The sequence below is a fragment of the Cervus canadensis genome, chromosome 11, assembly GCF_019320065.1.
Source record: "Cervus canadensis isolate Bull #8, Minnesota chromosome 11, ASM1932006v1, whole genome shotgun sequence".
NCBI lineage: Eukaryota > Metazoa > Chordata > Mammalia > Artiodactyla > Cervidae > Cervus > Cervus canadensis.
In genome coordinates this window covers 7,685,911-7,709,179 of record NC_057396.1, presented here as the reverse complement: position 1 = coordinate 7,709,179, position 23,269 = coordinate 7,685,911, and the positions used below count along the sequence as shown (strand labels likewise).

Here is a 23,269-nt window from a genome sequence, read left to right as displayed (position 1 = left end):
AACTATTCAATGTGTTATATAGCTATTGTTTAACTTCTCCCTACACTGGCAATTTGTATGCACTATACATAGAAATTAGGAATGCAAACATAGTCTGAAAACATAATATTTAAAATTGGATGGTAGAGATTTATTGTTAAAACTTTCCTCTCACTGCTCGACAAAGAGAAAGAAACCTTGTTTAGATAATGATAGACAAGCAAGGACACGTTACAAGAGCAGTGCCTCTTTAAGCTCCTTCTTGCCTCGCATCTGATCACTGTGTTACGTCCGCAGATCTGGGCAACTTCAGCGGCCGGACGAGAAGCGCGGTGTCCGTGCGGGAAGGCCAAGGCGTCGTCCTCCTGTGCTCGCCGCCGCCTCACTCGCCAGGTAGGTCGCCTCCCGTTTCCTATCGCTGCTCCTCTCCTCCCGTGTGCGCGTTCCTTTAGACAGGGTGCTGACCAGGGAACATTCAGGTGACATGTGCGTGGTTTTCTCGATGTGTATCAGGGTGCCAGATGAGTAAGTAAAGACCATATTCTCTAAATGCCGCAGGACAGGAGACTGAGCTCCTCTGATAAGACCGTTTTATGGCCTGAGTGCGGACCGTCCTGCTCACGGATGTCTCTGCCTGCCACCTGGAACACAGGGAAAGTGATAAGCTGAGAGAGTTAGGGACTTTTCAAAATTGTTGGGAATGTCAGAGTTGAGTTAAATGAACACCAATGCGCCTCTTGTGTTGGAAGATAAGCTGGAGACCGGGTTGTTTATGGCGTAATTTTTCACACTGGAACAAAAGATGTGAAGAAATATTTCTTGAGTTTCATACAGCTATGATTTCCTTGTTATTTTCTGACTACTTGAGTTCTTGTTTGTAAAAGTTATCATGGTAGGTAAGTATTTCTCAGGGTTTGAAGTAACAAAATAGTCAGCTGTGCTCAGATTAATTATTTCCCCTGCCCAACTCACAGATAATTATATCCATTTTGTTTAAGTTCTATAATTTGAAGTGAGTACCTCTTTGCAACTCAGTGAAGTTTTCCTATAATGCATTTTAAAAAAGGCCAGCATCAATTAAAGAGAAAGAGAGAAAATCAAATGTCTATTTCTACATGAGAAATAATGAAGATTTTAGTTAACAAGTGGAAACAGATTTCAGGATCCTGGTAACCTGAATCAGTTTTTCTTTTTTGTTTAGAGTGAAAACCAAACTTGTCTCTAGGTTGCATTGCTAGTGTAATATTGGGGCCCAGTTTTGTTCTATCATAGATAATCCTTATCATACTTTGCAATAAGACCTCAAATCAGTTTTCTGAAAGTTTCTCATCCTATCAGACCCTAACTTTCTTTTTAATTGAAAGAAAAGTAAGCTAAGTTTCAACAGGAAAATATTTTTGAAAATATTTTACATTGAAACTGAGATAATAATCGCTGTGAGGAATAATTTCTGAGTTATATCAACTTAATTCCAATATGTCAATTCAGTTGTTCCAATCCTTTTGTGAGTAGTTTGTGAACTTTAGAGAAAACATATCCAGTCTTACCTATATGTGTTTTACCTTTTTCAAAATGGATTTTAGTAGGCTTAAGAGAATCCTATGAAATTAATATGTTATGTTTAATGTTGGGTTATTATATTTAGTTTGAAGAGAAGTATTAGATAAATAAGTGTTAGAGATAAAAAAGGAGGGGAAGATGGAGAGGGGCTAGGGAAAGGAGGAGGCAACAACAGACTCTGCAGAGGATGAAAGTGTTCATCAGCAATTTTACAGGGATTAGCAATATGCAGCGACTCCCGTAGGAAAAAAGCAAGATTTTCTCTGAGATACAATCTATGTTGTAGGGCTGTTGGAACATATGTTAAAAAATGAAATGAAAGAGAATGCGTCAAGAAGCAAAACTGTAAGATTACACATAAACAAATTATCCAATTGGCAGAGAAAACTATATACAGAAGATTTATAATGGGAAAACAATAGTATAATGAATTGTATACATGACAAGCATAAGATAAGAATATGTATGAATAATTGAATAAATAAAAATGTGTTCTTTGAGATCAACAAGAATAAAGCTGGCTTATTTGTTATTGTATTGTATGACAATCAATGTGTCATAAGAAATATTAGACTTATTAGATAATTTAAAATTGTAGATGAGGTTATATTCTACTAGGTACACATGTTGAAGTGTTATATGAAATGACTTATTCAAACATCAGTGTTAACATAACGGAATTTTGGGGAACACATGCATGACCTGAAATAACTAGAGTTGCTCAGCTTCCAGGCCAACGTCTAACACTTACAAGTTGGCCATTTATCCATTGATTAGCCAAATCTTATAATATATCTCTAGCTTTTTGTTGAGCATGTCAATTATATTCTGGTTCCAATTGAAACTTGCACATCCCACAAAGACATGGCTTCCACTGCAGCCCTTTAAAGTTATGGCTGTTTATTCTGTCAGATTGTTTATGTGCCATTCAAAGTGAGACTGGAACACATATTCTCCTTTCTCCTCTTTGAACATTCTCTATTCTCCTTACAAAAAAAAAGACCCCTCCGTTTTTAAAATTTCAATTTAGACTCTGCAAATCTTCGTTGCTGTCATTTACACACTCCCAGCTTACTCCTTTTCGTTTTGTCTTCCTTTTGCCATTCCAATGGTCTTGTTTTACAATCATTCTCAGGCACTTCATCTGCTATTACCAGCCGCTATGGTTTCCTAACTGGGCTTCCAGTTAAGCTAGCACTATTGGTAAAGAATCTGCCTGCCAATGCAGAAGACACAGGGGACTCAAGTTTGTTCCCTGGATCAGGAAGATCTCCTGGAATAGAAAACAGTACCCTACTCTAGTATAGGAAATGGCACCCCACTCCAGTATTCTTTCCTGGAAAATTCCATGTGCAAGAGGAGCCTGGCAGGCTACAGGCCATGGAGCCACAAAGAGTTGGACTTGGTTGAGCGACTGAGAATACGTACGTTTTCTGCTCACTGCTTCCTTGATTCCAGGAACCCTTCAACCTCATTGAAATCTACAAATCTTTGATTCTACCTCCTTTTCACCTTTGTTCCCCCTTCTTTGAGTCTCATTTTTCTCCTTCAATCATTATCACTTTTCTTAGTTACAACCTTAATTACTTCAACCTCCTTTTGCCTCACAACACTCAGCAAAATCCTAATCCCAATGTAAACCCATTCTTCAGCCTGAAACTCCTCAACCTTATATGACTGTAAAGGGAATTCTCTCGCGGTCCTGTGGCTAGGAGTCCACCCTTTCATTGTCAAGGGTACAGGTTCGATCCCTGGTCAGTCTGGGAACTAAGATCCCACAAGCCTCACAGTACAGCCAATACATATGTATATACATATGTATGTATAGATGACACTATGAAAATAGTTAGGCACATTAGTCTCAATTTTGGGGCTTCCCAGGCGGTGGTAGTGGTAAAGAACCTGCCTGCCAATGCAGGAGACATAGAGATGTGGTTTGGATCTCTGGCTTGGGAAGATCCCCTGGAAGAGGGCATGGCAACCCACTCCAATATTCTTGCCTGGAAAATCCCATGGACAGATTCCCTGGTGGGCTACAGTCCATAGGGTTGCAGAGTCAGACACGATTGAAGTGACTCTGCACTCGTGCATGCAGTCTAAATTAAAAATCCAAACTATTAATCTCAAGTGCACTTATGCTGACCAGAAATTAAGGGGAAAAAAAAAAAAAAAACAAATCTAGCCCTCTCACTGTAATTTTGTCAAACCTTCAATGTGTCTCCCATCATTCAGTTTTTCTCCCATCCTCACTTTCAGCTGATAACCATTTCATTGTGAAAAGAAAAGCAATTAGAAGATAACTTACACAAGCCTTCATCACCAGATTACACACTCATTAACATTTGTTTCATATTCTAACCTCTCTTCTTTAGTACAGATGTACTGCTGTGCTTCTGAGGCCCATCCGTCAACCTGTGTACTGTAATCATCCTTATTTATCTACTTAAATAAATCACTTTGGTAATTTTCTGTTCCGCTCTTCTAAATTTTCACCACAGATTATTTACTTTCTTCTGGGTCATTCCTAACAGGGTACAACCATACTGTCCCCTCCTCCATCTGAAAACAAAACAATACAAAGCAAACCTCTCCTCTTTCAGCTACCACCTCATTTTTTTTCTGCTCCTCTCCATAGCAAACTCTTCAGAGGCTTTGTATGTGCATTATCCAGTTCAACTCTGATGCTGTCTTTTTGTCTGTTTCTTGCTTTCTGCCCTCTTTCTCTGTCTCTTTCTCTAACCTTTTAATAGATTTATTGAGAGCCAGTTTCTATCCCAGAACACTCACCTGTTTTAAGTGTACAGTTCAATGAGCTTCTGTATGTTTAACACGATGTTCACCGCAGTCCAAGTTTAGAACTTCCATTATTTCACAAAGGCATTTCCACCCATGTCCTCATGCAATCACTGATCCACCTTCTGTCTCTACATTTTTACCTTTCCTAAAAATTTTGTTTTAGTGAAATTATACAATGTGCAGTTTTTGTGTGTGTGCACTTAATGTTTCTAAGGTGCGCCCATATTTGTCAGTATGTTATTCCATATCGCTGAATAGTATTCCATTGTATGGATATACCTCAGTTTATGACACTTTTTAACATTTTAACATTATTTTCAGTCCTCATGTTGGAAACTCCTTCTTTCATAGAACACCTTCTTGCAGAATTCCACACACACTAGTCTTCCTCTTACCTTACTTCGTAATCCCCTGTGTTGATTTTGCCCCATCTCCTGAAACTCATGATCTGACAGCCACTCACATGTCAGGTTTTGAACTTCTTTCTTTAATATAGCCTCATTCCCTGATATTTCACCCCACAATACTCTTTAAATACTGACATCTCCCAAATGTATGTCTCCAATCAGGAATCTGGTTGTACATCTAACTGCCTATTCAGCATTTCCATTTGCATGGCTAATAGACACTGCACACTCACCCTGAGAAACACTGAATGCCTGGTTAAATCCTCCCCAAACAGGAGATCTTTTCCCCCTAAATTAATGACAATTCCATTCCTTGCAATTCATCAGTGTTTGAGACATTTTTTGTTACTTTCTTTCACACCTCACATAAAAATTGTCAGCAATTTTATTGGTCCTACTATAAATTTTATCTGAAATCTGACGATTTCTCATACCTTCCATGCCAGTTCTCTAGTATAAGGTATAATTATCACCTACCTGAGATATTGCAATAGCCTTTTAACGGTTCTCTATTATTTTTGCCTTTATCTTTTAAAAATCTGTTCTCAACATGGTAGCTAAGCGTGACCTTAGTTCAATCTCTCAGTCATGTCTGACTCTGCGACTCCATGAACCGCAGCATGCCAAGCTTCCCTATCCATCACCAACTCCCAGAGTTCACACCCATTGAGTCGGTGATGCTGTTCAACCATCTCATCCTCTGTCATCCCTTTCTCCTCCTGCCCTCAACCTTTCCCAGCATCAGGGTCTTTTCCAATGAGTCAGCTCTTCGCATGAGGTGGCCAAAATATTGGAGTTTCAGCTTCATCATCAGTCCTTCCAATGAACACCCAGGACTGATCTCCTTTAGGATGGACTGGTTAGATGTCCTTGCAGTCCAAGGGACTCTCAAGAGTCTTCTCCAACACCACAGTTCAAAAGCTTCAATTCTTCAGCGCTCAGCTTTCTTTAAAGTCCAACTCTTACATCCATACATGACCACTGGAAAATCCATAGCCTTATAGTTTTTATCATGTCACCTCTCTGTCCAAAATACTCCAAAAACTTCCTGTCTGCTAAAGATTGAATTGAGTTAACCTTAAGTTCATATGAAGCCCCAATATTTGGAGATGGGTCTTTTGGAAAGTAACTAGGTGTATAGAGGGACCTTGAGGGTAGGGCCCTCATGATGGAATTAGTGCTCCTAGAAGAAGAGATATCAGACAGCTTGCTCTTTCTTTCCAATTTAGTGAGAATGTGGCTATCTGCCAGTCAGAGACCTTTCAGCAGAAACCAACTAAGCTGAAACCCTGATCTCAAACTTCCAGCCTCAGTATCATTTACTATTGTTTAAGCCAGTCAGTCTATGACATTTTGCAATGGCACCCTAAGCAGACTAATAGACCATCTCATTCAGTCAGTGCTCAAGTCCTTACTGACAATAGCTTGAATTAGGCAAGGCCATGGTCCATGTGATCAGATAGGTTAGTTTTCTGTGATTGTGGTTTTCATTCTGTCTGCCCTCTGATGGAGAAGGATAAGAGGCTTATGGAAGCTTCCTGATGGGAGAGACTGACTGAGGGGGAAACTTGGTCTTGTTCTGATGGGCAGGGCCATGCTCAGTAAATCTTTAATCAAGTTTTCTGTTACTGGGCAGGGCTATGTTCCCTCCCTGTTATTTGACCTGGGACCAAACCATGGTGGAGGTAATGAGGATAATGACGCCCTCCTTCAGAAGGTCCCATGCATTCACTACTGCACTCAGTGCCTCCAGCCCTGCAGCAGGCCTCCACCGACCCACGCCTCTGCTAGAGACTCCTGGACACTCATGGGCAAGTCTGGGTCAGTCTCTTGTGGGGTCACTGCTCATTTCTCCTGGGTCCTGGTGTGTACAAATTTGTTTGTGCCTTCCAAGAGTCTGTTTCCCAGTTCTGTGTAAGTTCTGGTGGCTCTGTGGTAGAGTTAATGATGACCTCCTCCAAGAGGAGTATGGCTTATGCCATACCCAAGTCTGCTGCACCCAGAGCCGCTGCCTCTGCAGCAGTCCACTGCTGACCCGTACCTCCATAAGAGACACTCAAACACAGTTCTGTCTCAGTCTCTGTGGGGTCTCTGGGTCCTGGTACACACAAGATTTGTTTGAGCCCTCTGAGTATCTCTGGGTGGTATGGGGGTATTGATTCTAAATGCAATTTCATCCCTCCTACCATCTTTCTGGGTTTTCTCCTTTGCCCTTGGGCATGGGATATCTCCGCAAAGTTGCTCCAGCGCTTCACAGCTGCTATTCCAGTGCCTACTGTCTGATGGGGCTTCCCTTTGGATGTGGGGTATTTCCTCACAGTCACTCCAGCACCACACAGCCACTGCTCCAGCTCATTGTTTTGGGCTCCAAAATCACTGCAGATGGTGACTGCAGCCCTGAAATTAAGATGCTTGCTCCTTGGAAGAAAAGCTATGACCAACCTAGACAGAATATTAAAAAGCAGAGATATTCTTTTCCACAAAGTTCCACCTAGTCAAAACTATGATTTTTCCAGTACTTATGTGTGGATGTGAGAGTTGGACTATAAAGAAAGCTGAGTGCCGAAGAATTGATGCTTTTGAACAGTAGTGTTGGAGAAGACTCTTGAGAGCCCCTTAGAATTCAAGGAGATCCAACCAGTCCATCCTAAAGAAATTGGTCCTGAATATTCATTGGAAGGACTGATGCTGAAGTTGAAACTCCAATATTTTGGCCACTTGATATGAAGAACTTACTCATTTGAAAAGACCCTGATGCTGGGAAAGATTGAAGATGCGAGGAGAAGGCGGTGACAGAGGATGAGATGGTTGGATGGCATCATCAACTCAATGGACATGAGTTTGAGTAAACTCAGGAAGTTGTGATAGACAGGGAGGCCTGGCGTGCTGCAATCCATGGGGTCACAAACAGTCAGACACGACTGAGTGACTGAACTGACTGACTGACAATAACTTGGAGAATCCTTACCATTTGACTCCATATAATCTCTCTGACCTTGCCTACTATTCTCTTTCTTGCTTTTTCATATATAGTTATATTAGTTTCTCTGATATTCCACAGGAACTAGGTATAGTCTTGCCTCAAAGTCTTTCCAGTTGCTATTTTCAATGCCTGATTCCTCTTATGCTTGCCATTTGAATGGCTCACTATTTCACATTCAAATCTTCCTTCAAAACTCACCTGCTTGGTGAAAATTTTTCTAATTTTCCTATTTTGATATGAACCCCAACAATCCCTTTCCTCTTTCTCTGCTTTCTTTTCTCCACAATGATAATCACTTTCCATACGTTATAGAAATTTACTTACTTGCTTATTCCCTGTCCTCTTGAAATAGAATAAAAATCCCATGAGGGCAGAATTTTTGTAGTTTTTGTTCAGTGCTGACCCTCATATCTAGAACAATGATTGGCATAGAGTAGGGGCTCAAAAACATTTGTTGAGTGAGTACATGCATAATATTCATAAATAAATAAAATTGGCCAAGGTTTTTAGCCCATATATAACTATCAGAAACTGAGAAAGAAATCCTAAGAACAAAGAAAAATAGATCAGCTGTGTAGTAAGAAAATTTTCTTACCATTTACCTTTCTCTTATAATGATGTTGTGAATTGAAGAAGAGATAAATGAACATTATTCCTATCATCAATATGGAAGAATAAAATAAACATAAAATAAAAATAAAAACTGTAACCTGATTGGATTTTTAAATTTAAGTCACAATCATACTGTGAAATAGTGGATTAATCCTAAGAGAAAGACAAGTTTGAAATTGTCTTGGGGAAGTCAAGTCAGAAAATTCTTGCTGTAGAGGAACGGTGAGTGTAGAAAGAATAAGCCAGGGCTACTCAATGAAAAGACCTTGTGATTGCTTTCCTGGTCTGGCACCTGTTAGCAAAGGCCTCAACAATTGCCTTTGTTTTGGTGGGCTGAGATTGTGCACTGTGAAATGAGTAAATAACTTGATCCGTATTAGAATCTCAGCCCCAAATTTCTGTCAAGTCGAAATAGTTATGTATTGTGTTGGCCAAATATTCATTCAAGTTTCTCCATAAAGTGTTATGGAATGGGTGATCAGTCCAACAGATCATCACAGCATACCTAGTTAACTGATGCTTGATTCTCTTTTGTTCTCCACTCTTATTTTACTACCACCTTTTCAATCACAATTGACTTATTATTTTATTTTATCAAAAATTTAAATGAAGTAAAGTGTTGGAAGTAAACGTTTCCTAATATTTTAATTTCCCCTAGTAGATTATATGTTCCTTAATGGTACAAAACCTTTTACCTCATATTTTATCTCTAATACTTTGTGCAGTACATGACACTTGTAAGTATATGAAAAAGTAGAAGAGTAAGTATTCATTAAGTGCATGTTTAATAACTGAATAAATGTGCTGATTCTCATGAGAGTTTCAGAGGGCTTTAAAAAGTTTTCATCAGGCTCCTGCTATCAGTTTATCATAACCAGCTCTTATTTATGATAGATATTTGGGTCACCTAATGTCACATTCAAATATTATTATTTCAAATATTATTCAAATATGATGATGATTATTTCAAAGTTTAGCAAGTGCTACACTTTAGTGTAGATAACTATATGAAATTATAAACATTTTTTGCATCAAAGAAGATTAAATAATATTCAGAAATAGCCATCAAATCCATTTTCTTATTACCTCAAATGGATGTACAATGCACATTTTTTTCCTGTGATTAAAAGCAAAAGCTAGGGTTGATTTATTTGCTGAATTTCCCCATTAACTTTGCAAGAGAGCAATATTAATTCCTGTCAGTAATATCTGTGAATAAAAACATCTTGACTGGATACTGAAGTAGCTAGCTATTCAACTACCTGTAAATAGATATATCTTCTTAGATTCTGAAACACATCTGAAGAAAGTGATTTTGGTTGCCAAAAAAACAGTTTTGTCATTTAGAAATTTTGAAATTCAGGGTTTTACTATATTAAAGAAGTTCTCTGAAAATGTAAAAATAAGCCTCATAAAATCTATAACCAAGCATAGAATTACTTAAAGGTTTAGAGGTTATCACCACAGACTTTTAAATAGCAAATCAGTAATTACTATTTAACTTTAAATATGTTTTGGTCCTATTTTGTGCCGAAGTATTATCTCAGAAGCTTGCACACTTATATCAAAGTGGAAATTAAAATTTTTGTACATCTAATAGACTGCAGTTAAAAAATATATCATGAATGCAACATTTTATAATATACAATCATATTTTCACATTTGTTGAACCATAAAATCCTTGCAAGGGCTTCTCTGGTAGCTCAGCTGGTAAAGAATCCGCCTGCAATGCAGGAGAGCCTGGTTTGATTCTTGGATTGGGAAGATCCCCTGCAGAAGGGGTAGGCTACCCACTCTACTGTTCTTGCCTGGAGAATCCCATGAACGGAGAAGCCTGGTAGACGACAGTCCATAGGGTCGCAAAGAGCTGGACTCAACTGAGTGACTAAGCACAGCACAGCCAACATAATCCTTGCATAATATCTGAGTTGGCCATTATTTGTCATCCCTGTTGCAGAGATGAGGAACCTATAGAAACTTTAGAAGGATTAAGTGAAACAGTTAAGCTCTCATCTTTAGTAAATGATGGAACCAGGATTTCAGTCTTTGGTATATTTTATGCCATATAATATGTATTTTGGATAAAGCATCACTTTATTTTATATATATATATATATACACACACACACTATATATATATAACTTATACCATGAACACAAATAAGACTTAAAAAAAAAATCAATGGACTTATTAACTTCTCAAAATTCTTATTTTATAATATCAAATATTGTACTTACTGTTTTATTCAACAAATGCTTATTGAGTATATATTATCTTTTAATTAATGAACTTAGCCTATTTATTTATACCACCTCATTTTTTACTAATTGCTATCCTTTTTCTATGATTTATTTGCCCTCATTTCACTCTTTCAAACTTTTTTATTTAATGGAAGGTTTTTAAATGAATGTTTCCTTCTACTCAATTTAAAATTATGCATTTTATTTCTATTATTTTAGAAATAGTATGTGAAATCTTAATATGCCTATTTAAAGTCATTTTGATTTTATAGGATTGCTTATATGATTGCTTCTGGGGATTAATTGATTCAATCATTCACTCACTAATCAAACAGAATTTGAGGAAGAAAAGAAACTTAGTTTTATGGCTAAGATAAAAAATTGGTTTAGAACAGAATAGGTTTAGTTGAGTCATGGATATGTGAAGAGTTATGTACCTGTAGATAGTACAGAAAACTGCATATGTAAGTTTGAAGTCTAGGAAAAGGATCTGGGCAGGAGACTATAATTTTAGGCATAATCAGCATAGTTGTGTCAGGATTGATTATGAGATTGATTGGGAGCTCTCAGCAAGAGTGTTTACAGTGTGAACAGCATGATTTCTCTTTGTATAGTAAACATCATGGGGGGAAAAAAAACCAATATAACATGCAAAAAATAGCTATTCTGTTTCTATGATACCAACCGGTTTAAATAACTTTGAATTACTGACAGAATTTATTCATTTATGTGGCACAAATTGCAACAAATCACACTGAAATTAAAAAAAAACCCTACAGTTCACATTTTTTAACTCCAAATGTTTGTAAGAATTAACTGCTTGGAGGCAAAAGATTTATTGACTATTTAAAGATTGCATTGTTATAGTTTTAAACATGCAAAAGCTAGAATAATCAAAGTTTAATGCACCTTCTATATGCCCTGGAACACCAGAGGCTCAATGCCTGTAAAAGAGAGGAGCTTATATCCTCAAGAGATATAGTACCTGGGTACTAAGTCGCTTCAGTCATGTCGGACTCTTTGTGAACCTATGAACTGCAGCCTACCAGTCTCCTCTATCCCTGGGATTCTCCAGGCAAGAATACTGGGTTGGGTTGCTGTGCCCGCCTCCAGGGATCTTCCCAACCCAGAGATTGAACCCACATCTCTTATGTCTCCTGCATTGGCAGGCGGGTTCATCACCACTTTCCCTCCTGGGAAACCCGGTAGATACTGAGACAGATGGGAAAGACCTTAAAAGATGCAAGCCGAGTCCCAACAAAGCTGATTTAAAGTAGAAGAAACATCAGAGTACATGAAGCCACCTGCATCCAGATAAAAAGCATAATAATTAAGATTTATTTCCAACAAATGTTATCATTGTCCTTATTCTACTGCCTGGACCCTTTGCTTATCCTTACTTGTACTAACCTGGTATTGTTTGCCTTGGTGATCTTGTAAAATTATGTATGACTGAGTCCCAGGCAAAATAAATGCCCAGTCTGATATATCTGTATCCCTAAAAATTCAAAACCATAGAAACAGGTCCAGTTCCCCCAAACATGTTCTCCAAACCAATCCATCCCCCTACTGTCCCTCCTCCAATCACAGAATTGTGGGGACTCCATGGCACTCATGGGTAACAGTGCTGAGTGCATCCTGAGTCTTAAAGTGAAGGAGAATAAAATATAATACTTGGCTATTTTATAGCCAAGAAAACTGCATTAATGGTATTACATAATGATTTACAGACTAACATTTCATGTCTGCATATATGTTTTGCACCATCGTAGAATATAGCTGAATTTATAAGTCAGTAAGTGATAGTAGTGCTTAAGGCCTGGCGTACAAGTGAGACAGGACCAAAACGCAGTTCATTGTCCCTTTAACACGCTCATTGCAAACTCTCTGATGCATAGTTTATCCATTTCCGAAAAGTACTCAAACAGCAAAGGATGCTGCATGGCTAAAGGACACGGTTTTATTCCAGATGCTCTTCCCTGCATTTCCTCTAGCCCTGCGATTTCTCTTCTGTGAAGTTTTAATTAGGACAGAGCAAAGGAGGCCTTTAGAACTTATGTCTGAGCTATAAAACTCCAGCAGAGACATTCAGTAGTCAGGGAATAAGAGACGTATGGTAAGATGAGATGGTTGGATGGCATTACCAATTCAATGGACGTGAATTTGGGCAAACTCCGGAAGACTGTGGTGGACAGGGAGGCCTGGTGTGCTGCTGTCCATGGGGTCACAAAGAGTCAGACACAACTTGGTGACTGAACAAAAACAACAAAGGTAATTTGATCTGAACTAATTGAAGATGAATATATACCAGCCTCAAAGTCACTATGGAACCACATGCTGTATGGGTAAACAAATCAAGAGAATACAAGTAGGTGACCATCTAAACAGGGTGATAAAGGAATACTAGGTAGTCTCCTCTTTCCAGAGCTATACTGTATCAGAGTCATTCACCTACGATTTGGACTCAGACACCTGGGACTGCCCGCCTGACTCTGACACTCGCTACTGTTTTGTTAAACTAAACCTTGGTGTTCAGGCTCTCAGTCATGTCTTACTCTTTGCTACCCCATGGACTGCAGCACAACAGGCTTCCCTGCCTTTCACCATCTCCCAGAGCTTGAACAAACCCAGTCCACTGAGTCAGTGATGCCATCCAACCATCTCATCCTATTTGTCCCCTTCTCTTCCTACCTTCAATCTTTCCCAGCATCAGGGTCTTTTCTAATGAGCCAGCTCTTCGCATCAGGTGGTCAAATTATTGGAGGTTCATCATCAGTCCTTCCAATGAATATTCTGGATTTATTTTCTTTGGGATTGACTGGTTTGATCTCCTTGCAGTCCAAGGGACTCTCAAGAGTCTTCTCCAACACCACAGTTCAAAAATATCAATTCTTCCCAGTGCACCAGATTCCTCGGGTGGAGAGGGAGGTGGGAGGGGGGATCGGGATGGGGAATACGTGTAAATCTATGGCTGATTCATATCAATGTATGACAAAACCCACTGAAATGTTGTGAACTAATTAGCCTCCAACTAATAAAAAATTAAAAAAAAAAAAAATCAATTCTTTGGCACTCAGCTTTCTTTATGGTCCAACTGGCACACCATACATGATAACTGGAAAACCATAGCTTTGACTGTACAGACCTCTGTCAGCAAAGTAATGTGTGGGCTTTTTAATATGCTGTCTAGGTTTGTCATAGCTTTTCTTCAAAGTAGCAGGTGTCTTTTAATTTCATGGCTGCAGTCACTGTCTGCAGTGATTTTGGGCCCAAGAAAGCAAAGTCTGTCACTGTTTCCATTGTTTCCCCATCTATTTGCCATGAAGTGACGGGACCAGATGCCATGATCTTAGTTTTCTGAATGTTGAGCTTTAAGCCACTGTTTCCATTGTTTCCCCATCTATTTGCCATGAAGTGACGGGACCAGATGCCATGATCTTAGTTTTCTGAATGTTGAGCTTTTAAGCCAACTTTTTTGATGAAAGCCAAGAGCTTTCATCAAGAAGCTCTTTAGTTCTTCTTCACTTTCTGCCATAAGGATGATGTCATCTGCATATCTGAGGTTATTTATATTTCTCCCAGCACTCTTGATTCCAGCTTGTGCTTCATCCAGCCCAGTGTTTCTCATGATGTACTCTGCATATAAGTTAAATAAGCAGGGTGACAATATACAGCCTTGACATACTCCTTTTCCTATTTGGAACCAGTCCATTGTTCCATGTTTGGTCCTAACTTTTGCTTCTTGACCTGCATACAGATTTCTCAGGAGGCAGGTAAGGTGACCTGGTATCCACATCTCTTTAAGAATTTTCCACTGTTTGTTGTGAATCACACAGTCAAAAGATTTAGCATAGTCAATGAAACAGAAGTAGATGTTTTTCTGGAATTCTCTTGCTTTTTCTGTGATCCAACAGTTGTTGGCAATTTGATGTCTCATTCCTCTGCACCTTTAAAATCCAGCTTGAATATCTGGAAGTTCCCCATTCATGTACTGTTGAAGCCTGGCTTGGAGAATATTGAGCATTACTTTGCAAACATGTGAAATGAGTTCAATTATCTTACCTGTAAAGAAGGATGATACAAACCAGCTCACAAGATCATTGTGAAAATTAAGAGATAGTTTATGTAAAGCAATTAGCCCAATGTTTGGAGAATAGTAAGCATTAAATTCAATATTGTCTTGTGAATCTGTCTTCAAGAATCCTCTTAGAATGAAAATACTTGTGAGAGCAGTGACATTTTAAACCATTATCTGCTAACATTAATTACCAGTTTGCAGGTATTTGCTGATATCAAGCTGACAACAAGGCAACTAGATGAGTAACACTTGGAAATGTGAATCTGAGGGTTAGACATGGAAAAGTAATCCTTGAAAGAAAAAGTGAAGCAAGTCATCGTGTTAGTGAAGCAAAAGGTCACTAGAGAGCTTTGCTAAGGGATCTCTGTCTCTATATATTGAGGCATAATTGACATACAACATTATATTAGCTTCGAGTGTACAATATAATGATTTGATATTTGTAAAAACTGAAAAATGATCATCACGATAGTCTATTTAACATCTGTCACCATATATAATTACATATTTTTTCTTGTGATGAGAACTTTTAAAATTCACTCTCCTAGCTACTTTCAAGCATACAATATGGTGCTTTTATCTATAGTTTTCATGCTGTACATTACATCCCCACTACTTCATTACTAGAGATCTGTACCTTTTGACCACCATCACCCACTTTATTGCCCCCCTCCACATCAGTCCACCACTAATCTCTCCTCTGTTTCAATGGGTTGTTTGTTTGTTTTTAGATTTCACTTATAAGTGAGATCATATGGTATTTATTTTCTGTCTGACTTATTTCACCTAGCATAATGCCCTCAAGGTCCTACCATGCTATTGCAAATGACAAGATTCAGTCTTTTTTATGACTGAGTAATATTTTATTGTGAATATATACCATATTTCCTTCATCCATTCATCCATCAGTGGACATGTAGGTTGTTTCTGTGTCTTACCCATTTTAAATAATACTTCAGTGAACGTGGAGGTGTATATATCTTTTTGAATTAGTGTTTTCATGTTCTTCAGATAAATACCCAGAAGTAGAACTAGTAGATCATATGGTAGATCTACTTTAAAAATTTTTTAAGCATCTCCATCCTGTTTTTTATAGTGGCTGCACCAATACATTCCTACCAACAATGCACAAAGGTATGCTTTTCTCTACATCCTTGCTGACCTTATTTCTTGTTTTTGACAACAGCCCTTCTAGTAAGTGTGAAGAAATATCTCACTGCCATTTTGATTTATATTTCCATGATGATTAGTGATTTTGAACAGATTTTCATGTACCTTTTGTCTATTTGTATGTCCTCTTTGGAAAAAAAAAAATCTATTCAGATTCTCTGCCCATTTAAAAAAAATTTTTTCTATTGAGTTTTATGAGTTCTTTGTATAGTTTAGATATTAGCCTTTTATCTGGTATATGTTTTGCAAATATTTGCCCCCATTCAGTAGGTTTCCTTTTAATTTTGTTGATGATTTCTTCTATTGTGCAGCTTTTTTATTTTTATCTTTATTAAGTTTGATGTAGTCACATGTGTTCATTTTTGCTTTTGTTGCCTTTGCTTTTGGATTCAGATAAAATAAAAAAAAATCACCCACAAGACTTATGTCGGGGGCTTAACACACTTATGTTTTCTACTAGGAGTTCTGCAGTTTCAGGTCTTTCACACAAGACTTTAATTCACTCTTGGTTACTTTTGTGTGTGGTATAAGACAATGGTTTGGTTTCATTCTTTTGTACGTAGTTGTTCAATTTCCCTAATACCATTTATTGAAGAGATTGCACTTTCCACATTGTATATTTTTGGCTCATTTCTCCTAAATGAATTGACTATATAAATGTAGGTTCATTTCTGGGCTCTCTATTCTATTCCATTGTTAAATGAGCCCATGTTTCTACTTTTTCTGCTTTTATCATACTGTTGACTATGGTAGTTTTATATTATACTTTGAAATCAGAGAGTGTGATACCTCCAACTCTGTTCTTTCTTCTTAAGATTACCTTGGCTATTCAGGGTCTTTTGTGATTTCATACAAATTTTAGGTTTGTTTGTTCTATTTCTGTGAAAAATGTCATTCGAGTTTTGAGAGGGATTTCTTTGAATATATAGGTTTCCTTGGATATTGTGGGGTTTTTTTTAAACAATATTAATTTTCCAATTTATGAATACAGAATATCTTTCCATTTCTTTGTGTCTTCTCCAATTATTTTCATCAGTGCCTTATAGTTTTCATTGTGTAGACCTTTCATCTTGTTTTAATTAATTATTTATGTGTTAGTCACTGAATCATGTCTAACTCTTTGTGACCTCATGGACTATAGCCCACCAGGCTCCTCTGTCCATGAAATTCTCCAGGCAAGAATAATGGAGTGAGTAGCCATTCCCTTTTCCAGGATATCTTTCTGATCCTGGTATCAAAGTCAGGTCTCCTGTATTGCAGGCAGGTTCTTTACCATCTGAGCCACCTTATTGCTAGGTATTTTACTCATTTTAATGAAATTGTAAGTGGATAGTTTTAATAATTTATTTTTCTTCTAGTTAATTACTAGTGTACAGAAAAGTAACAGAATTTTATATATTGATTTTTAATCCCATTCTGGGGAGCTCTTCATCTTAGAATAGTTAGAATTAGAAATCACTCCTTTAAAGCAACTCTATATAAAATAGGAACAAAATTTTGCAGAGTTGAAAACATAATATTTTGGTTTATATTTATTCTTAAAAATGATTATAAAATCTGAATCTCATAAATTAAAATTCATGTAACACGTGCAACTCTGAGGAAAAAAAATTACTCAAAAAGATGTTTTGCATCTTTTTTCCCCCTACAAAATAGTAGGATAGCATGATACCCCATGCTCCATTGCATTTGTACCTACCAAGATCACAAAATGTAATTGCAAAATATTTGAGGAATTAGGCAATCTTCCCAAGGCCTATATTAATATTCAGTTTCAAATCACTGTATGTTCAATCATGTAATGTCCACATTCTTGTAGATTTTCTGGGCACCTCATCATTTCTTCTTTTGTTAGTAACTATGCTGTAATGATTGAAGCCATTTTCCAAATTTGCCTTTGTTAACTTCATGAAATCTATAACTTTTGCAAAATTTGAAGTTTCACTTTACAATATATAAATGCTGTATCTTTATTTGTTGTAAATAACTGGCAAAAAAGAGATTGTCAAGATGGAGAAAGGTAGATTTTTAGTGCTACAAATGGAAGAGCATTGAATTATGACTAACTTTTAAAGTGACAATTTGTCATTATTGTCATGTGATTTTTCTTCCCTAAAAATTTTTATAATCAAGGGAAACTGACTTACATTATTTGAACACAGAGAATTCCATTGTCAAGTTCTGATGAAAGTCAGTCATGTCATTAGGATAAAGAGAAGGAAAGAAACCTATATTTTACATTTTCCATACAATATCTTATTTATTCTTTATATTTATATGTCTATTATTGAAACCTTCATTTTATAAATGGAAATGTTGAAACTCACACAGAAACTTCCCTAAAGTTCATATCTAATAAACAACTTGACAGAGATTCAGCCCTGTGTCATCCCAAGCCCAGTTTCCTTCTGATTACATCATATGTGCTTTCGACAACTTCATTCTGAATTTTATTGAAAAATTCTATTCTGTGCATACATTAGCCACTGGTCAACCTGTTTGTTACACCAATGTAAATGAGCCAGTAGTTTTCTCAATTATTTTTTCCCAACTTGACCAAATTGTTAACTGTGGTGAATACTCAGCACTGTTAAAATCAGTATTCTTGCCTGGAAAATCCCATGGGCAGAGAAGCCTGGTAGGCTACAGTCCATGGGGTTGCAAAGAGTCAGACACGACTGAGCTACTTCACTTAGAAACAATATATGAAAGCAAATAGCACAAATGTAGAAAATTTCATATTTTTACCAAACAGAATAATAGAATGGTCAAGTTTGTATCTCAACAATTATTTAGAATCCAGACAAGATAAGTGATAATGGAAGCATATTGAATGAAATAGAGAAATAAAGGACTCGTGTATTTTTTATTATGTGTGCTTTGCTATGTAAAATAAATAATAATATATAATTTATATACCCTTAAATTATACAGAAAAAGACTATTTTGACCCAAACTCTGCTAGTCAGAGAAACATTTTTTAATTAAACCTTTTATTTTATATTGGAGTATAGTTGATGAACAATGTTGTGTTCGTTTCGGGTGAACAATGAAGAGATTCAGCCATACATATGCATGTATCCATTTTCCCCCAAACTCCATTCCATCCAGACTGCCACTTAGCAGAGAAACATTTGTAATTTAACTGGTTGCTTGATAGTTTCTGAACTTGGCACTTATCAAAAAATACATTTTGACATTGCTTTAAAATCTTTACAACTCAGTTTTAAAAAATACATGTTTTTATCGTTCACTCTGTTGTAGTGTGTTCTCTAGATGTCACTGGAAAGGAAAATTCAATATGTTGTGGAGTATTTTTTAACTCTAGCTGACAAAATATATACATAGAAAGCTAAATATCACAAAGCAAGCACCTCAACATGAAGCTTGTTTCAAAATATTTAGACAGGGTAGGAAAAATTTAGGACATTGCAGTGACCTGCTTTTTCTCATATTTATTTGAAATTTTTACATATAACGATTTGTTTAATTCATTATTTTTTATTGTTTAATTATATTTCACCAAATACTTCCAGCTCCTTTAAAATTGTCCATTCCCCCCCCCCCCCTTATGAGATACTCCACACAGAAGAGGGCAGGAAACAGTGAGTCAGATGCTCATTTCTTTGATTATTATGTTACTTGAAATAACTAGTGTTTTCATGTTGCACTGATATAAATCACCACTTTCATCTGATTTGGGCAAGGCAGTTGAATAGGTCAAATTAGTGTGGTAAAATGCAGTCAAGTTAGATTGAATTGCTGAGCTTCTAAATTAAAAGCCATCACATTTTCCAAAATTCTTAATAGTTCTTTCCTCTCACATGCTTTGATAAGCCAAAGAAACAATATTTCCCCATTGACTCTCATTCAGTAATGAAAATGATAAAAAGAAACACACACAACCTGGAGTCATGTAGTTGAATGCAGATATTGACTATACCATTACTAAAATGTTGTTTTAGAGGAATAAAATGTATCCAGGTTCGATGCATGAGACAGGGCGCTCAGGGCTGGTGCACTGGGACAACCTTAGGGACGGGATGGGGAGGGAGGTGGGAGGGGGGTTCAGGATGGGGGACACATGTACACTCATGGCTGATTCATGTCAATGTAGAGCAAAAACCACTACAGTATTGTAAAGTATTTACCCTCCAATTAAAATAAATAGATTAATTTACAAAAAATAAAAAATAAAACTTATCCTAGCCTCAGTTTCAACCCTTGAAAAATGGGAATAAAAAGAGCTCTGATCTAATATAAAATTTTAAAGAAAGATATTGATATTAGTTTTCCCAAACTTTGTCTTAAGTAATTAAATGGTGCGATAGATCTTTGAGAGAAACAGATAGCAACCACATTAATTCAAGAAAGCAAAGCCAAGGAAAGTGAATATCAGGTCACTTTAAAATGAAAATTGATTATCACAGAAAATAATAGACTTAACAATGCCATAGTCCAGTTCTTTACTTCCTACTCTGAGAAATTTTCCTACTTGCATTGCATTTAGCTTACTTAACTAAGCATTATATCATCAAACTTAATTCTTCTCGATCAAAGGTCAGCAGACTTTTTCAATTAGTGGCCACATAGTAAATATTTTTGACGAACAGGGAAGCCTGGCATGCTGCAGTCCATGGGGTCACAGAGTCAGACATGACTTACTGACTGAAAAACTACAAGTAAATGTTTTTACCTTTGTTGATCATATACATCCCTCACTTTATCTTCTTCTGGCCAACTAAGTAAGAAAGGATTCATTCTTCTCTGTTCCCACTCCCTTGTCAGGTTTCCTAAGTCCCTATAAACAAGTTTCCTTCTCTTGTCTAATTCTTATCACATATTCCACTGCATAAGAGTCATTTCTGATATTTTAACTTTGCAACTTAATGTAGATGGTCCTTGCATCTTTGTACCTTATATATATCTGCTAACACAGTCCTGAATGTCAGCTACTCAACGGATACTGCTAATTAATCTTATTAAAACAACTTATAAGGCTGGTCCAACAAACCTATCTTAAATAGCTCACTTCTGCATTTTTCAAAAGACAAATGATAATGTTTTGTTATTTTATTTTCAAGAAACTAAATGTAGTGATATAGTTGTTTAATCACACAATATAAATCTTACTGTAGAGGAATAAAAATAAGTAGAAAATGTTATCTTCATTTAGGGATTTAAATAATGCTCTAAATTGAAAAATTAATGTTTTAGTCATTAGTATGTTTCTCTTTATTTTATATCACTTATATACATGAATTATTTTAAATTAAGTTATTGAGTTATAATTAACATATAAAGAACATGAGCATCTTTTTAACATTAGCATTTTTAAGTGTATCATTCCATGATTTTTTTGTTAAAGAGTCATGGACTCACAAAATCATAATCATGACATAAGACATTTCCATTAACCGCAGAAAGTTCTCTGAGAAAGGTCCCCACCAGGGGCTCCCCTGGTGGCTCAGACTGTAACAAATCTACCTTCAATTTAGGAGACCCAGGTTCAATCCCTGGGTTGGGAAGATCACCTAGAGAAGGAAATGGCAACCCACTCCAGTATTCTTACCTGGAGAATTCCATGGCCAGAGGAGCCTAGCAGGCCACAGTCCATGGGGTGTCAAAGAGTTGGACATGACTAGGCAACTAATACACACACAAAGAAAGCTCTGTAGTGCCTCTTCTCAATCATTCCTCTCCCACAACTCCCATCGTTGGCATCCAATAATCTGCTTTTTGTCCTTAAATGTTGTCTTCTCCAAAAATTCTTTTAAAAGAAATCGTGCAATATGTAGTCTATAAGCCTGGCCGCTTTCACTTAGTATAATGATTTTTGGATCTAATCTATCCATGTTACTGAGTTAGTAGCTAGTTCTTGTTGATTGCTGAATAGGATTCCATTACCTCAATGTACCACAATGTGTTTATCCATCCATCAGTTGATGATTGTGGGCTATTAAGAATGAATGGTGGTGAAGGCTTCAATTCTCACTCTTATCAAACCGATGCTCAGAAGCTCCCAGGGAGGCAACACCTACCTGTGAGGTGCTACTGTGGAGCCCAATTTGAGTCCACTGGCTTCTAAGGCCCAGAAACCTGATGCCATTCTGACTTGCCCATCCTGCAGGAGAGTTTATTGAGTTTATTGAAGGCAAAGAGAGAATAGAGAGAACACCTCAAGAGAGAGAGAACTGTATTTAAAATCTGCTATAGTGAACAAGATGGTGGAGGAGTAGGTGGGCGTGGAGTACATCTCTCCACAGATACATCAGGAACACACCTTCAGACACAGACGTGCATGCAAAACCCCAGCTGAGAGTGGACAGGAGTACCTGACCAGCGGAAAAGAATATATAGAAACACGCAAAACTCGAGATCAAGCCCTAAGCCACTGGGGTGGGAGCAGTGACTCCAAGACCCTAGACTACAGAGGACAAACCCTAGGGAGTATCAGATAGTGAGAACTCACGCAAAGGAAACCTCTTGAAAGAAGACCTGCATCACTGAGCCACCAGGAGCACCCTGTGCAGGATGCCTCATCTAAACAACAAACAAAACAAAAACATAAACCCAGTCACCAGCAGACAGGATTACCACCTCACTCAGCCTCGCCCATCAGAGGAAACACGAAGAAACAACGGCAGCAGCAGCAGCAACAACAAAACTCAGCGCAAATCTCACCCTGTACGAAGCTTACACAAACCACTGGACTGCCCTTAGGAGGAAGGAAACCAAAAGGAAGAAAAAATTCAACTTTGAAGCCTGGGAAAAGAGGACCTCAAAGACAATTAGTTAAAAATAAAATAACAAAATGGCAGAGAAATACCACACAAATGAAGGAACAAATTAGAAACACAGAAGTCCAAAAAAATGAAGAGGAAATAGGCAAACTACCTGAAAAAGAATTCACAATAATGATAGTGAAGATAACCAAAAACTTTGAAAACAGAATGGGAAAAATGCAAGAATCAATTAACAAAAACCTAGAAGAATTAAAGAATAAACAAACAGAGAGAAACAACAAAATGACTGAAATTAAAAATACTCTAGAAGGAATCAATAGCAGAACAGCCGAAGCAGAAGAACAAATCCGTGAGCTGGAAGATAAATTGGTGGAAATAACTTCTGAAGAGCAGAATAGAGTAAAAAGGATGAAAAGAACTGAGGGTAGTCTCAGAGACCTCTGGGACAATATCAAAGGCACCAACATTCGAACTATAGTGGTCCCAGAAGAAGAAGAGCAGGGTAGGAATGGAGAAACAGACATGAATAATAGACTTATGGACATGGAGAGAGGGGAGGAGAGGGTGAGGCGTATGGAAAGAGTAACATGGAAACTTACATTACCATATGTAAAGTAGATCGCCAATGGGAATTTCCTGTATAGCTCAGGAAACTTGAACAAGTGCTATTTATCAACCTAGAGGGTTCAAATGGGGT

At 37.3% G+C, this 23,269-nt stretch overlaps 1 protein-coding gene across 1 annotated transcript in view; it reads left to right on the top strand.

Annotated features, from left to right (window-relative positions):
* Positions 1-23,269, top strand: part of CNTN5 (contactin 5) — a 1,555,907-nt gene that overhangs the window by 1,097,227 nt on the left and 435,411 nt on the right. Inside the window, exon 7 of the mRNA XM_043481782.1 lies at positions 277-372. Coding sequence (XP_043337717.1) covers positions 277-372 — 96 coding nt within the window. The remainder of the gene's footprint in view (positions 1-276; positions 373-23,269) is intronic.